Genomic DNA, 14275 nt, shown 5'->3' on the forward strand with positions numbered 1-14275 from the left:
CAGCTGAGTGTGGGACAGAGGATGCTCTGGGAAATGCTCCAGGGAGAGCTCTGGGTGTCCAAGGGCTGTGGTGTTCTCCTGCTGCCAAGTTCATAGGGCTGTGAACTGCCAGAGGGCAGGGCTGGATGGGAGATTGGGAAGGAATTGTTCCCTGGGAGGGTGGGCAGGCCCTGGCACAGGGTGCCCAGAGCAGCTGGGGCTGCCCCTGGATCCCTGGCAGTGCCCAAGGCCAGGCTGGACATTGGGGCTTGGAGCAGCCTGGGACAGTGGGAGGTGTCCCTGCCCATGGCAGGGCTGGCACTGGATGGGCTTTAAGGTCTGTCCCAACCCAACCCATTCTGTGATTCTGTGGGATCCATCAGACACCACTGCTGGGATCCAGGTCACTTCCATGGATGTTTTCCCTCCTGTGGGACAGCACATCAGCACTGTCCCAGTCACAAGCTTGAAATACAGAAAATATAGAAAACCCCAGACACTTTTTTTTCCTAAAGGTTGTTTTATTGTAAAACCATAAATACAACACTGACATGAAAATCCTCAAGCAACGGATGCTTTCTTACAGTTACAGTTTGTCTTCTGCCTTGGCATCAATTCTGAAAAGAATGTTGCAGAAACATGTCTCTAAGGTATTTCCAAATAACCGAGCTCTGGCCTGGAGCGCTCGGCCCCTTTGGAAGCTAAGTGGAACTATTCCTCCTCTCTCGTGGAATATTTCCATTCAGACAGCAACAGACTTGTAAAAACAGCAACATTTAAACACCTTGATTTTTTTTTTCTTTAATAATCCTTTTAATTTGACGTCAGTCTAAGTTTCAAACAGCACTGAATTTATTTAGCTGAAAAAAAAAACCCAGAACAAAACCAAAACAAAATCCTAAAAAGAAAAAAAAAAACAAAACCAAAAACCTCAGAACTTGAGTTGGCCTCAAGCGTTCGCATATCACAATGAAAATCAGCAACTCAACCCCGTGCAATATTGCTCTCTAGTGAGTCATTTGATCCACACCAACAATACATGAGACTTCAAACAGGTTTTGTTTTGTTTATTAACACAGCAAGTGTGACATTAGATAACCTTTTAAATACAGTACATGGTACAGCGCGGGGCCAGCTGCCCGCACGTTTCCCGTTATGAAGACAAAGCCAGCGGTGGCGGTTTATAAAAATATTGTGTTGCTACAAAAGTATAAATTAATGCTACCGGTATTAAGAAATATTAAACACATAAAACTTATAAGGATTAAGAAAAATATTCATTAATACCTGTAGAAAACTCTGGCCTAAAAAAGATATTTTTTGTATATTTTTTGTATATTTTTTTTGTATTTTTTAAGATGACATGGTCGCACTCGCAGCGCGGGTGCTCTGTGGTATTGCCTAGAACATCTGCATCTACAGAAAGGAAGGAAATGCACACGAGTTACTGAGGGCAGGGAGGGCCAGGAGGGCCAGGAGAACATTAAATCCTTTGCCTGATGAAACAAGAATTCAGCTCCCAGGAGGAGGTTTGGGAAATGGAACGTACGAGCGAGGAACAGCTTCTCTTTTCAGACTGGCTGCCAACAAGGACCTCCCGATGTTTGGTTGTCACCATGACACTGTCTGGCTACGGCGTGGACCACAATCCTCACGGCCTGGGCAGAGCGTTCCCCCCACTGACAGCCTGGGCTGTCACCTGTCACCACTGTGCAGCTCATCCACTACCAGCTTGCCTTTAAAGGATTCAAAAAAAGGAGTATTAAAGTACCAGTAAGTTTCAAGGGACCATGGAAAACAGCTCCTAAGACTGCTGCTCCTTCCAGAACACTTCTCCCTCCTTGAGTGGGAAGATCCTTCTACACAGCAAGGGGAAAAGTTATTCCCTCTCCCACCCTGCAGCTTGCTGGAAAAAACAACCCCAGCCTATCCACAGACACTGTGGAGACTCCACGAGAACCCCCGTGAGGTGAGAACAAGGATTCAAGGCCAGTGAGGCTGGAAGTGTCTTTTTAAGGGACTTTGGTTGTAAAAAGCAAGGGTTGGACACATCTGTGCTCACCAGCTCCACCCTACAATATTCCCATCGTTAAGGCTGAGCTGCTCACCCAGGTCCCGCTGTCCGGGATGCTACAGAAAATCCTGCCAGTCATCATTCCTTGTTTCAGGAGCTAAAAATTCCAACTCAGCTGCCTAAGGATGAGGAACCCCTCAGGGTCTATGGATACACCGTTGTCTATGTGAGCAAAACTCTCCCGTCGAGTTACAAACAAAGGACTCTTAACAGGAAACAAACCTTAACTAAGCAGCCAAACTAAACCCGAAATTAAACAGAAATCCCACAAACATTCAAGAGATAAAATTAAATTTCAGGGCAACCCACTGTCATTGGTTCACCATTTCTGGCCTAGCGTAAGCAGACTGTCCCCAGGCCTGTCCCACACGGGGCTGAGCTGGGCCCCGCGCTTTGCTCAGGGACGCTTCCCGGAGCCCCAGGGAGGTGACGGAGCCGTGGCACGGGGACAGGCCCCACACACGGGAACAGGGAGTTCTTATTGCTACAGTGACAGCTTCACATCTGACACGGGGCACGGGGCTCGGCCAGCGGTTCTGGGCATTCCCAAGGGATCCCACGGACCCGAGATCACGGTGTAGCACAGCAAAAGCTCAGCAGAAGCAGCAAAACATTGAACACTCTCCCCCATCTCGGCAGGGTAAGGCCTGGCAGGACATTTGCTCCTCGACTGGCGGTTCCCCCTGTGCTGCCTCCCTCCGGGATGGAACCCAGCTAATGGATATACTGAGAGCTGGGAAGGGCTTGGTGCTGGTGAGGGGTGGGAGGATGGGGAGGAAAAGGTTCTGTGAACCCGCCTGGAGGGTTCTGGGCAGGAACCTGGCACTTCCCACCTCTACACCCAGTTCCTGTTCTCTTGGCAAGGCCCAGCCTCATGTCTCATGGAGTGAGCTCCACTCTGCAGCCTCGTCTTCAATGACAGGGCTCAAAACACATTCCCCTCCTCCCAGAGGAACAGAGTTCTCCCCTCGAAGAGGTTTCCCAGAATCTGCCTTTAGTATCTTTTTTATTTTCCCCCCATTACTCCTCACTACTCCATAGGGAACAACTCGTCCCTTCCTGTGTGAATGCTCACAGGAGCTCCTGCCTCTCCCTCAGCCAGAGAGGTGCAGAGATCCAAGCCTTTCCTCAGCACAGAGCAGCACTCCCAGCCTTGCAACACCTTCCTGGCTGCTCTTTTAATGCCTTTTGGTTCATTGGTAACATGTTGCTGCCTAGAAATGCCCAGGACACTGTGGGAGCAGCAGGAGGGTCCAGTCCCCTGTCCTGTGCTCACCATGGCCACAGTGGAACTGGCCCCTCTGAGCAGACTCGGCCACCAACACAAACGTTTTTGGTAATTCCTTCCCATGCTAAACTTTCTGGGTTATTGCAGCCAGTTGGAGAAAAACCACCCAACTCACCTGAGCCATCTCACTGAACACTCTAACGCCACCATTTAGAGCTCAAGCCATTTCTAGAAGTGTTTCCCCTCTATTTTCAGTCATTCCCAAGTTTTGAGAGCATCTGCTGCAAATTCATTTGCTAAATTCACATGAGGGCCATGACTCCCTGAGCTGCTGCTGGACATCACCTCTGCCCAGCAAGCACAGATAAACCAGTGCAGGTGGTTTGTGTGGACGCTTAAACCAGTTCAGCTCAAGGTTAAACTGGCTTAACCAGCAATGAATGAACAACTGAGTTAGACAAAACCTGAGCCCACAGTCAGCTTTCACAGAAAGTTTTGCAGATTGCACCAGTTCAAATCCAGCCAAAGCAGTTTCCTTAGCACAGACAGAGAGCTTGGACAGAAAGGGAAGTTCACCTCCACCTCAACTCGACCCAGGTGTGAGACACCAAGTCCATCCTGCAAGCCAAACACAACCACAACCACTGCCTACTGAGAGACACAGGAGACAAATCCTTCCTGACCTGGCTGCTGCACCCACACAGAAACAACCTCCTGAAGAGCTCTGCCTCTATCCCACTCTCTTCAGCAACAAGGACATTCAGACAGGCCCTTCCCTCTTACAGTTCACCTGGTGGTGCTTGTTCCCCACCTGCAGGTCAGAACGCTCCCAAAAGCAAATTGTGGAGTCAGAGAAGTCTGCAAAGTCAGCAGCAGGAACAGGTAAATGCCTGGAGGCCACACACCATTTCTGCATCCTGGCACATTTCACATGGGAGATTAAAGGAAAACAACAAGCAGAAGGCAAATTCCCAACATGACCCACCAGAGGGTGATCCCAGTTCTGAGGACTTCTCCCCCCAGCTGGAAGAGAGCAGAACCTCACAACAGCCCTGGCCAAACTCAGAGCCTCTCCTGTGCAGTCTCCCACCCCAGGACCAGCAGTGCTCCTACAACAGCTCTGCTGCTCCACAGAGCAGGAACAGAGCAGCTGGGGTTGGAGCAATCTGGCAAACAAGAACTTCCCAATTTCAGACCATGGTCAAGTATTTTTGCTCCTTAGAATGTGAATTCAAGCCTTGAAGAAGGAAGGAGGAAGAGGAGCAAAAGCTTGGCATTTAAGGTAAATACATGTGCTACGGATGTGCTTCTCTGCTTTTACTGAAGCCTAAGTGACCAGAGAAAGAGAGCAGACCCAGCAGGAACAGCTCCTCTGAGCTGAGCACCTGCAGCCGTGTTCCAGAGTCAGGAAAAGCTGCACCTTCTTCCACCGAGTCTCTGGAGAAGGGGCTGCCCAAGCAGCTCCTCTCCTCACCCACTTCTGAGAATGCTCCATTTTAGGCCTTCAGGTTTTCTCTTGCTTTTCCAGCTGTTGAGTTTTTAAGTCTTTGGGAGAATCTCATCTACCCGACATCACTGCTTAACATCCATCATTAGTGCAACTACAACCGAAGTTGCCTTGGAGGGGCAGTTTTTGGGATGGGGGAGAGGGCCAGTCCATCCCTCTCTTTGGTCAGCACCACAAGAAAACCCCAAGTCTGGTGCCAAACCCACAGTGTGAGAAGGAAAAGGGGAGGTGGGATGGGAGGTAGGGGTGCTGCGCCCTTCCTGCCTGCATGTCCTGACTCTGCACCACAGTCCTGCTCACTGCTGGGCACAGTTCCCTGCAGTTTACCCCATTCTCAGTTCCAGGGACTTACAGCTGGGCTAACTCTACCTTGCCCACTTCCCACCCTCAATGCCTTGCACAGACAAGACGAGCCCGAGTTTGCAAACCCCACAGAAATCATCTACGTGTCCCTTAGCAAAGGAGGGCTGGGGGTTGGAGCTGTCTTTCCAAAGGAATGCAAGGGCTTTGCACGTTCCCCTGAGCATCACAGAGCTCTCAGGTGAACCACACAAAAAGGTGTGATGTGCCATTAGGAGAAGGAACTGCCAATCCTGATCCCTGCACCATCAGCTGAGCTGTGTGGTGCCCTCTGTGCCCACAGCTAATCCTGCTTTGGGGACATGCACCAGCCAAGTTTTCCTGCTGTTGGGCACACATCTCACTTAGGGTTCATTTTTGTTTGTCACGTGTTTCTCCTGCCCTGCAAACTGCTGTGCTGCCGTGGGCCCAGCTGGTGGCTGGGCAAGCAGGATTTGTACAGGAGAAAACAAAACCAGCAAGAAGGAAAGCTGGCCTCACAACCAACCCCTCCAGCAGCCACTGCCAGGGAAATCAGGTGTCCAAGAGCCTCTGCCTTGGCAGCTCCTGTTCATGTGGCAGGCTGTGTGCTTTAGGCAAAAACTGAACATTTGGGGAGACAATGGTTTTGGCCTGGTGGCAGTAACAGTGCTGAGAGGTCAACCCAAACACCAGCCTCAAGGCAATGGAAGGCTGAAGCAGCTGGAAAGGGCAAGAGAGCTGGTGCCAAGGTCTGTCCTCATGAGCCTGGCGTGGGGAAGGGTCCAGCGTGCAAACTGTGCCCCTGAGTCCCGTGGCAGTGCAGGCATCAGGGAGTGCCCGTGAGGTTCAAGGCATCTGCACACAAAGCCTGAGAGATTGGGTTTGCTATCTCTCATGTCTTGGAACTTGCACCTTCTCTTACAGCAGAGCTGGGCAGGTGGGATCCTGGTTTAACATCTGGTCAGCAGCAGCACTTCAGAGAGGGCCCCCAGTCTCCCCCTGCACTTTCAGCCAGCAGCAAACTCCCCTTCAGTGCTGCTGAGGGGCTCCAGCTGCTCCCAGCAGGCCAGTCCCTCCTCCTGACCCTCCCATGCCACTGGGACTGCAGCTCCAGAGCTCCTGGAAGCAGGAGAGACGGCTGAAAAAAACGAGAATTTGCTGCAGTGTTCCTCCAGGAGACAAGTCCCAGGGGTGAAAAATGCACAGTTTGGCACCAGAGGCTGGGAATTGTCCAAGAGGCACCAAACCTGACAGAGCCTGTCCAGCAGCCCAGGAGCTGTGCCTGCAGGAGCTCTGGCCTTGGGGACAGCAGAGTGACTGAGATGGTTTGGGGTTATGGGGATCTCGAATTGCATTTGGGGTGAGCCAGTTACGTGTGAACGTTTCGGGGCCCGTGGCCTTCCTGGCCAGAACAGGTCAGCAACAGAACAAGTAGTGTAATGCACTGTAGGTATCAAAAAGACATTCGTGCCACTAGAGGAAACCATTCCAAACAAAAATGGGAAGATATTCTTTGCACTCAGTCAGGAGCACTTACATTCAGAAGGATCTTTGAGCCCATGCACTTCTCTAAGCTTCCTTCAAACCCCAGTTTGACAAAACTGGTGAGCTTTGTTCCCCTGAAAAATCATACACCTTGGTTTGCCCTTGGCCTTGGGAAGGGTGGTTTGTGTGTCACTGAGACACTTTTTAACAAAAAACTTTAGGTATGAGGGTTCTCTGGCAGACCTGGCGAGCTCACTGGTGGCCCATAGCCACCTGTGCTGTTACCATTTGCTTTTCCTGGTTTCTAGGCTTTGCCACATAAACAACTGCTGTGGTTCCCATAAGAATATTATTTAACTGCAAATAGGCTACTCTAGAACAAGTTTGAGAACACCTGATGTACAAAATTCACAGAAAAGCTAATTAACACCGGGAGTTCAGAAAAGAAGTTCTGCTGTAAAAAAATACAAAGCCAAGAAACGTAACAACTACTGACAGCTTCTGCCATGAACCATTTCTCTCAGTTTGAAATCAAACTTATAATCACTTGCTGCCATGTCAAACTCAAAACTGGGAGTAGAGACAGAGGAGTAACTTTTGGTTTTTGGATAAAAAAGGATATGTAAAGATTAAAAATAAAATTAAAAATCAAAAACCTTAAAGCCTCCCTTCCTGATTTCTAAAGATACCGGTGTTGATGGAACACAGCTGCCCTGATTCGTGCACCATGCCAAGAAGGCTGCAGCCAAGTGCCCTCAAGGTGTACAGTTATTCAAAGGAGCAAAGTCCAGTGCAGAACTGGTCAATGGAGTCTGATTATCCATGGCAAGATGGCCCAGGGGACAAGAGGAAAGGTGGGGTGGAGGAGAAACAAAAGAAACTTCAAGTCACTTTAGATCTCAGCTGCCTGAAGACTTTAGAACATCAGCCTCCCATTCGTCTGCCCACTTGAAAACATTAGAAAGTCTGTCAAGTCCACACACTATCTATGGAAAGCAGCACGTTCCTGGCAGAGGGCTGTCTCTCTCCCGTGCTCAGCTTTCCTTTCAAACTTAATTTTCTATATATTTATATTTTTATATATATATAAAAAAGCACTTGGTTTCCAGGGGCATTCATAATGAGGTCCACAGTGTTTAGAACTTAAATTTCTTTTTCTTTGTTTGGAACAGTGTTTTAAAGTTTTGTTTTAATTAAAGACAGTCTTAAAGCATGTTGGACTTCAAAAACATGAGTTTGTTCATGTCTTCTGGACTGAGTAGCCGCCTCCTTTTGATCAAGAGCGCCTGCTCACACATATTTACACATTCGCTCCTGGCACCCACAGCAGGCACTGCTAAGAGCCAAAAGGCCAGCTTGGCTAGTTTTGTATGCTTTTGGGTAACACACGACCAGTACTGAAACAGGTCAGGGGTGGCCTGGAAGAGAGGTTCTTGCAAATAATCATAGACTTCATTTTTCCCGAACCAATCTTCTTCCTGAGCTGCTGTGGCCTCCCCTGCTGCACGAGGCTTCTTGGTTGAAGGTTCAAATTCTGTTTCTTCTGCCCAGGACTCTTTCACCTCATTGATCAGCTCGCAGACCTTGCCAATGATCTCTTCATGCTGGTAGGGCGGGACGGGCCGCAGCTTCTGCTGAGGGTCCAAGATCATGGCTACCTTGTGTGCCGAGTGAACTTTGAAGTTCTCCTTCAGCGCCTCCAAGAAGAGGTGACAGAGTTTGCTGACCACGCCAGCATCGTTGGCTTTGGAAGTGAACAGTTTCTCCAGTTTGACGTAGGTGGGCAGCACCAGCTGCAGCGTGGGCCGGCTCTCGTTGCTCAGCTCGATCACGGCCTGTTTCACCGGCGCCAGGATGGCTGCCAGGTTGCTGAGCAGGTGTTTGTTCAGGTTTTGGATGAGGTTCATCTTCTTGGCCCTGCTGTAGAACTCGCAGATCTGCTCGTAGCGCTCGTGGACGAGCAGCAGGGAGTCGGTGACCGAGTTCCAGCAGGGCGGCGGGGAGGTCTCTTCCAGGGAGCCAAAGGTCTCCTTTGAGAGGCCCGTGGACCCTGCCAGGTCTTCACAGACATTCAGGAGCTCGATCACCTCGTGCATGTTGCGAGCCTGTAGTGTTCTCTTGTTGAGCACGCTCTGCACCACCGAGTTCAAGGCACAGGCCGAGCAGCGCAGGCACATGCCCGCCTTGGAGAACGCCGAGGAGTTGACCTTGCAGTCTGTCACGTACACCGTCCTGATCTCTGACATCACAAACTCCGACAGCACGTTCTGCACCCAGTGGTGGATAAAATCACCATTGTCTCGAAGGTCTACACCCTTAATGCCCAGGACGTAGCTCTTGATGTGGTTGCCTTCCACCTGGTAGGCGGTGAGGATGTAGCAGGAGTCGGGGCCGACGCTCTGCGAGTGGCAGGTGACCCCGATGCCGAGGCAGGCGTTGCTGCCCAGGGCGCAGGTGACTTTCACCTTCACCTGGTTGTACATCCGAGGCAGGTGCTTCAGAGCCAGGGTGTTGAAGTTGCCCAGGATCTCGGTGACGGAGAAGGCACCGTAGCGAGCGCCGCTGTCCACCAGTGTCTGCGCCAGCTTGATGAACTCCTTGCCGCTGACCACGCTGAGCGCCCCGAGGTCGGTGCACATCACCCGCAGCAGCCTCTCGGCGATGTTCTGCCGCTCCTTCTCCGGGATCGCGCTGTTCCCCACGGAACCGCTGGCCGACGCTGCAGGGAAACACAAGCGGGCACAGAAAGGACCAGATCAGCACCTCTGCAGCAGGAGAGAGCTGGGGGCAAGGCACAAAACAATTCTCAGAGACCCCCAAAGAGGCAGAACAAGCCCAGATGATGGAAGAGACAACCCCAACCTTGGAGTTGTTCCCCCAAGGTTTCCGGACAGAGGAACCTCCAGAGACAGGCCCTGCTCTTGCTCAGAGCAGCAGGGAGCTGATCTGCATCCTGTCCCTGGTGTGGGGATGGTCACAGCTCAGCCCAGGTGGAAAGATGGACAGCAAATCACAGAATCATGGAATGGATTGGGTTGGAAGGGACCTTAAAACCCATCCAGTTCCACCCCTGCCATGGGCAGGGGCACCTCCCACTGTCCCAGGCTGCTCCAAGCCCCGTCCAACCTGGCCTTGGACACTGCCAGGGATCCAGGGGCAGTCACAGCTGCTCTGGGCAGCCTGTGCCTATGTCACAGCACGATGCCTGGATTAGTTTTTTAACTCCAGGCCAGGAAGTCTGACCTTGGATCAGAAGTTACCTTCTTTCAGGAATTACCAAATGCATCCTCCTCACAAACCTTTCCAACCACCCCGGGGTTCTTTGTTGCACTCCTGTAGTGGGAAGGGGTGCTCTGCTCTGCCGGGCAGGACACGAATTAAGGATGAAATCAAACACAATTCGGTGAGGACAAGGGCCTTGTGCAGTGCCCATCACTGCTGCACCCTGAGGCACCTGTTGCACAGGGACAGACTGAAGAGCTGCTACGTACTGTTGTTGGCGTTATTTCTTTGGAGCTGTGGTTTCCACTTCTCTTCAACCACGGGGAGAGGTGACCTGGGCTGGCTGGAGGCAATGTTGTTCTCATTGTCAGCTGTGAGGCAAGAGACAGGGAGGGGTTAAAAGCACAAAATAATGCTTAAAGCACAAAGAAAGGGAAACTGCTCAGCATTTACGTAGGGTTCCCTTAACTAAGGGGACGATTACCTACCACACTCTGTGGCTTTCAGTGAGCTGGCACAGCACCCTCAGGGACCCCGAAACTGTCTTTGGACTCACAACCTGTCACTTCCCAAAATGTGCCTGAAATGTGCCACGTGTCTTTCTGTGCACCAGGACGTGGATGCCACCAGCGCACCCTGAAGAATGTCTCCTGAGGAGCTGCAGCTGCACACCCGCAGGAATGGAAGCTCAGCCTGACTTGGGCCATTCATTTGCTTCCGAAATGAGGTGGAAAGGACACTAGTCCTTCTGTTCCCTCACTGCCTCTTCCTGCTCTGCAGGTGGCTGCCCTGTTCTCTCCGGGAAGCACTTTGGTTTTCAAGCTGTGCCCAGCTCCTCTGGATCTAAGGGTCTCATTGCAGTCTTCAGATCTGGTTTCTTCTCCGTGAAGAGCCAGGGCCCAGCTCCTCTGGGGCTCTCATTGCTGCCTCAGACTGCAAACACAAAGCCAAAGTCTCTGGAGTGTGACCAAAGACCACCCTACCCTGAGGCTGCAGACACCAAGTGCCCCCAAAGTCTTTGTGTTCGTGCTCCCATTTCTGTGTGTGGACCTGGGCCGACCACTTTGGCTGCCAGTCTGATGGGATCTTGTAAGGAAATGCAGGCAAGGTCAGTAAATTCTGTATTGTATCCGTGTTCTTTCCTCTCCTGTGCCCCAAGACCCTCTCCCCACCCTCCAGAGGAAATTTTCTAGTTCTTAGGATGCTTCAGTATGAAATGGTGCTGTGAAACAGGCTGTGAAGGAACATTACAGTGCACAATGAAATGGGCTGGAAGAGGAAGCAGAAAGATGGAGAGACTGATGACCAGGCTGAGCAGAAGGATGGAAATCAAAGAAAACAGAACAGGTCATTTGCTCATCACAGTTGGACGCATCTCACCTAATTCTGGACCTCTGTCAGACACACCTCTCTTTGAGGTGGCCCATTAGGGCTCCTTTTACACTCGGGGGTGCCACCCATCCACTCAGGCAGAACTGGATCCTCTTGTGGAGTAAGAATCACCGTGGTCTGAACTCACCTGGAGTCACTGACTCTCCACTGATTTTATGGGGAGGGGGGGCTGCCCAGCTCAGGGGACAGCCCCTGCAGCCTGGGGACACCAGCACAGAGTGCAGTGACCCTGCCCTGCCCTGTGCTGTGAGCAGTGCCTTGAGGCACCCACAGCTCTGCCAGGCTGCTCTGGGGGGCCAGGACATACACGAGAGGGGAGAGCTGCTCTCCTCCATGTGTGCCAGTGCCCTGGCAGAGCAGGGAGACCAGCAGGGGTGTGATGGAGCTCCAGTGCTCTCCTCCTTACAAGGCCTCTCCAGTGTGAGCAGCTCTGCCCTTCCCTGCCCATCGACAGGCACAGGCTGCTCAGTTATCTGTGGGCACTGCACTGGCACAGGCTCGGTCAACACCTCAGAGCAACCTGGGACATGAGAGACCCAGGGCAGCCTTTGGGCCTGCCTGGGGCCTGTGTGTGCCCAGGGAGCTCCCTGGCCACGCTGGGTGCCCGGGGAGCACTGCCATGCTCAGGCTGCAGCCACAGGTTGGGCTTTGCAGAGCTGTGAAGAGCATGAAGTGCCCCAGAGAGCACCAGTGACCAGGTGTGACACATCAGCTGTCCCCCAGCACCTGCCAGACTAATTGCTCTTGAACCAATGTCACCAGTGTCCTCAACTCCAAGCACCTTGGGTGGGCAAAGGAAAATGTTGGATGTTGCCTGCTAACTTTGCTCACAGTTCAGGCCTTCCTTGTCTTGGTGAGGGATGGGTAGGGGAGAAACCCTCTGTATTTCCTCACCGTAACTCTTTTATCTATTTCCTGATAATAGGGGATTTATTATATACAAATACCTGCTGGCATTCAGTGTGGCATTAATGAGATTTGTACATTTCAGCCTCATCTTCCTTATCAGGCAGTCTGTGAACTACACAGATCATGGTTCTTTAATTTTTCTTCATGCCTCCAATCCTTTAATCCAGGTTCAGCCTAGTCCTCCTTTTGTTTTTTTAGGCCTAGATTGTAGGAAGGGCATTATATAGCAGCACTTGACCTGAACAAAATACTCTAAAGGGAGTCAAAGCTGTATATTGTTCAGTGTAATTACAGAACAAATTCCTCTGCCTGGTGTTCTGCTGTTCTATTTCTGCCTTTCAGCACCCAATTTACATTCTAATTGCTTCTTCTCACTGTGTAGCTGCTTTATGAAGCTATAATCTCTCTTATTACCTTCCAGCCTCTGGGCTCAGCCCTCTGAATGACTCAAGTGCCAGTATGTCCCTGATTTTGCTCCTGGAGGCCAGCAGCACGTTCCCTGGCTTCTGTCCCTTGTGAGAGGGGTCCAGGGGAGGCAGCAGAGCCACTGGAAGAGATCAGCCCTTTGCATTCGACAGGACAAACCAAACTGGGCTCCTGAACACATGAACTGAGGGAGCATTTGACCCATACAGGCTCCTTGGCTCTCTGCATCCCCACAGTGAAACATTCCCTGAACCAGGGATAAAGCACTGCCATGCCTTGTCCCCAGTCTGCGCCTCCTGTGCCACCAGTTCTGCTGACACTGCCGAGTCCCTGCACTCCCAGAGATGCTGAGGCAATGCTGTTGCTTGGATATGGAAAGCCCAGAATCATAGACTTGTTTAGGTTGGAAAAGACCTCCAAGATCATTCAGTCCAACCATCAGCCCAGCCCAGCACCACATTCACCACCGACCCATGTCCCCAGGTGCCACATCCGCATGCTCTTTGAGCATTTCCAGGCATGGTGACTCCACCCCTGCCCTGGGCTCGGGGTGCTTGAGAACCCTTCTAATCTAAAGCTCCCCTGGCACAACTTAAGGCTGTTTCCCTCCTGTCCTCGTCAGTTGTTCCTTGCAAGAAGAGACCGACCCTCACCTCACCTCCTGTCAGACTGCAGGAACGAAGTGCTGCCAGGGCAACTGCAGGCCCTGTGTGCCTTCCCTGCTGTCTGCTGACACAGAACACCCAGAGCTCTGCACCCACCAATGCTGGCCGCAGTTCTCCTGCCTCTCCTTTGGCTTTGCCCTCATCCCATAGCAGCAAATGCCGCCCGCTCGCTCCGGCTGCACACGTGGAGGAAGGGGAGAGGGGTGAGCACAGGGCTGCCAAGCACCACACCCAGAGATGCCACGGGAGGGGACAGTGGCTTTCACAGGGCACAGCCTTGGTGGCACCTGCAGAAAGCAGCTGAAGAAGACAGGGACACACTCACTGTCATTGCACCAGTGAGACTTCAGGAGGAGGCAGCCAGGCAGAGGAAGGGACTTGCAAACACAGCAGGGAACAATGAGAAAACAGAGTTTACCAAGAGTAATCCAGAGCTGGGCAGAGGGGAATTACCCATTCACAGAGCTCTGCTGACGTGACAGGAGCCAGACCGCAGACACTGCTCCCTCCAGCCCTTTTCTGTGGCCAGAGTAACCCAGGTGAAAGACCACAGGACCACAGACTGGTTTGGGTTGGAAGGGACCTTAAAGCCCATCCAGTGCCAGCCCTGCCATGGGCAGGGACACCTCCCACTGTCCCAGGCTGCTCCAAGCCCCAGTGTCCAGCCTGGCCTTGGACACTGCCAGGGATCCAGGGACAGCCACAGCATCTCTGGGCACCCTGTGCCAGGGCCTGCCCACCCTCACAGGGAGCCCTCAGCACCACCCCCGTGGGTCACTTGTAAAGAAGAGAGAAGGAAGAAGCTGCAGGCAGTACTTGCTTAAAACTTGCAACAGCTCAACCCTGCCAGTGAGCTGCCCTTGTCTCCTTGGACACCTCAGCCCCTGCACTCAATGTCACCCAGAGCTGCAACTCAAAATGCTGCATTTCAGCACCAGAGCCCAGAGCAAGAACAGGATGCTCAGGACACAGTGTGGAGGCAGCAGGAACTGCCATAGACAACCAGAAAGGACAGACCCAAGGCCAGGGAGTGAGGGCAGCCCTGCCAGGGCAGAGCTCCACTGATC

General features: G+C 52.0%; 1 protein-coding gene across 7 annotated transcripts in view; it reads right to left on the bottom strand.

Annotated features, from left to right (window-relative positions):
• Window positions 1-488: 488 nt before the first annotated feature.
• The window catches only part of ZNF618 (zinc finger protein 618), a 44363-nt gene continuing 30576 nt past the window's right edge, over window positions 489-14275 (bottom strand). For all 7 annotated transcript variants that reach the window (XM_017740324.1, XM_017740317.1, XM_017740322.1 and 4 more), the window contains 2 exons: window positions 10086-10187; window positions 489-9313 (listed from right to left, as the gene is read on the bottom strand). In XM_017740324.1, coding sequence (XP_017595813.1) covers window positions 7800-9313; window positions 10086-10187 — 1616 coding nt within the window. In that variant the 3' untranslated portion in view covers window positions 489-7799. The remainder of the gene's footprint in view (window positions 9314-10085; window positions 10188-14275) is intronic.

Source organism: Corvus brachyrhynchos, unplaced genomic scaffold (genome assembly GCF_000691975.1).
Source record: "Corvus brachyrhynchos isolate BGI_N302 unplaced genomic scaffold, ASM69197v1 scaffold305, whole genome shotgun sequence".
NCBI classification, from domain to species: domain Eukaryota; kingdom Metazoa; phylum Chordata; class Aves; order Passeriformes; family Corvidae; genus Corvus; species Corvus brachyrhynchos.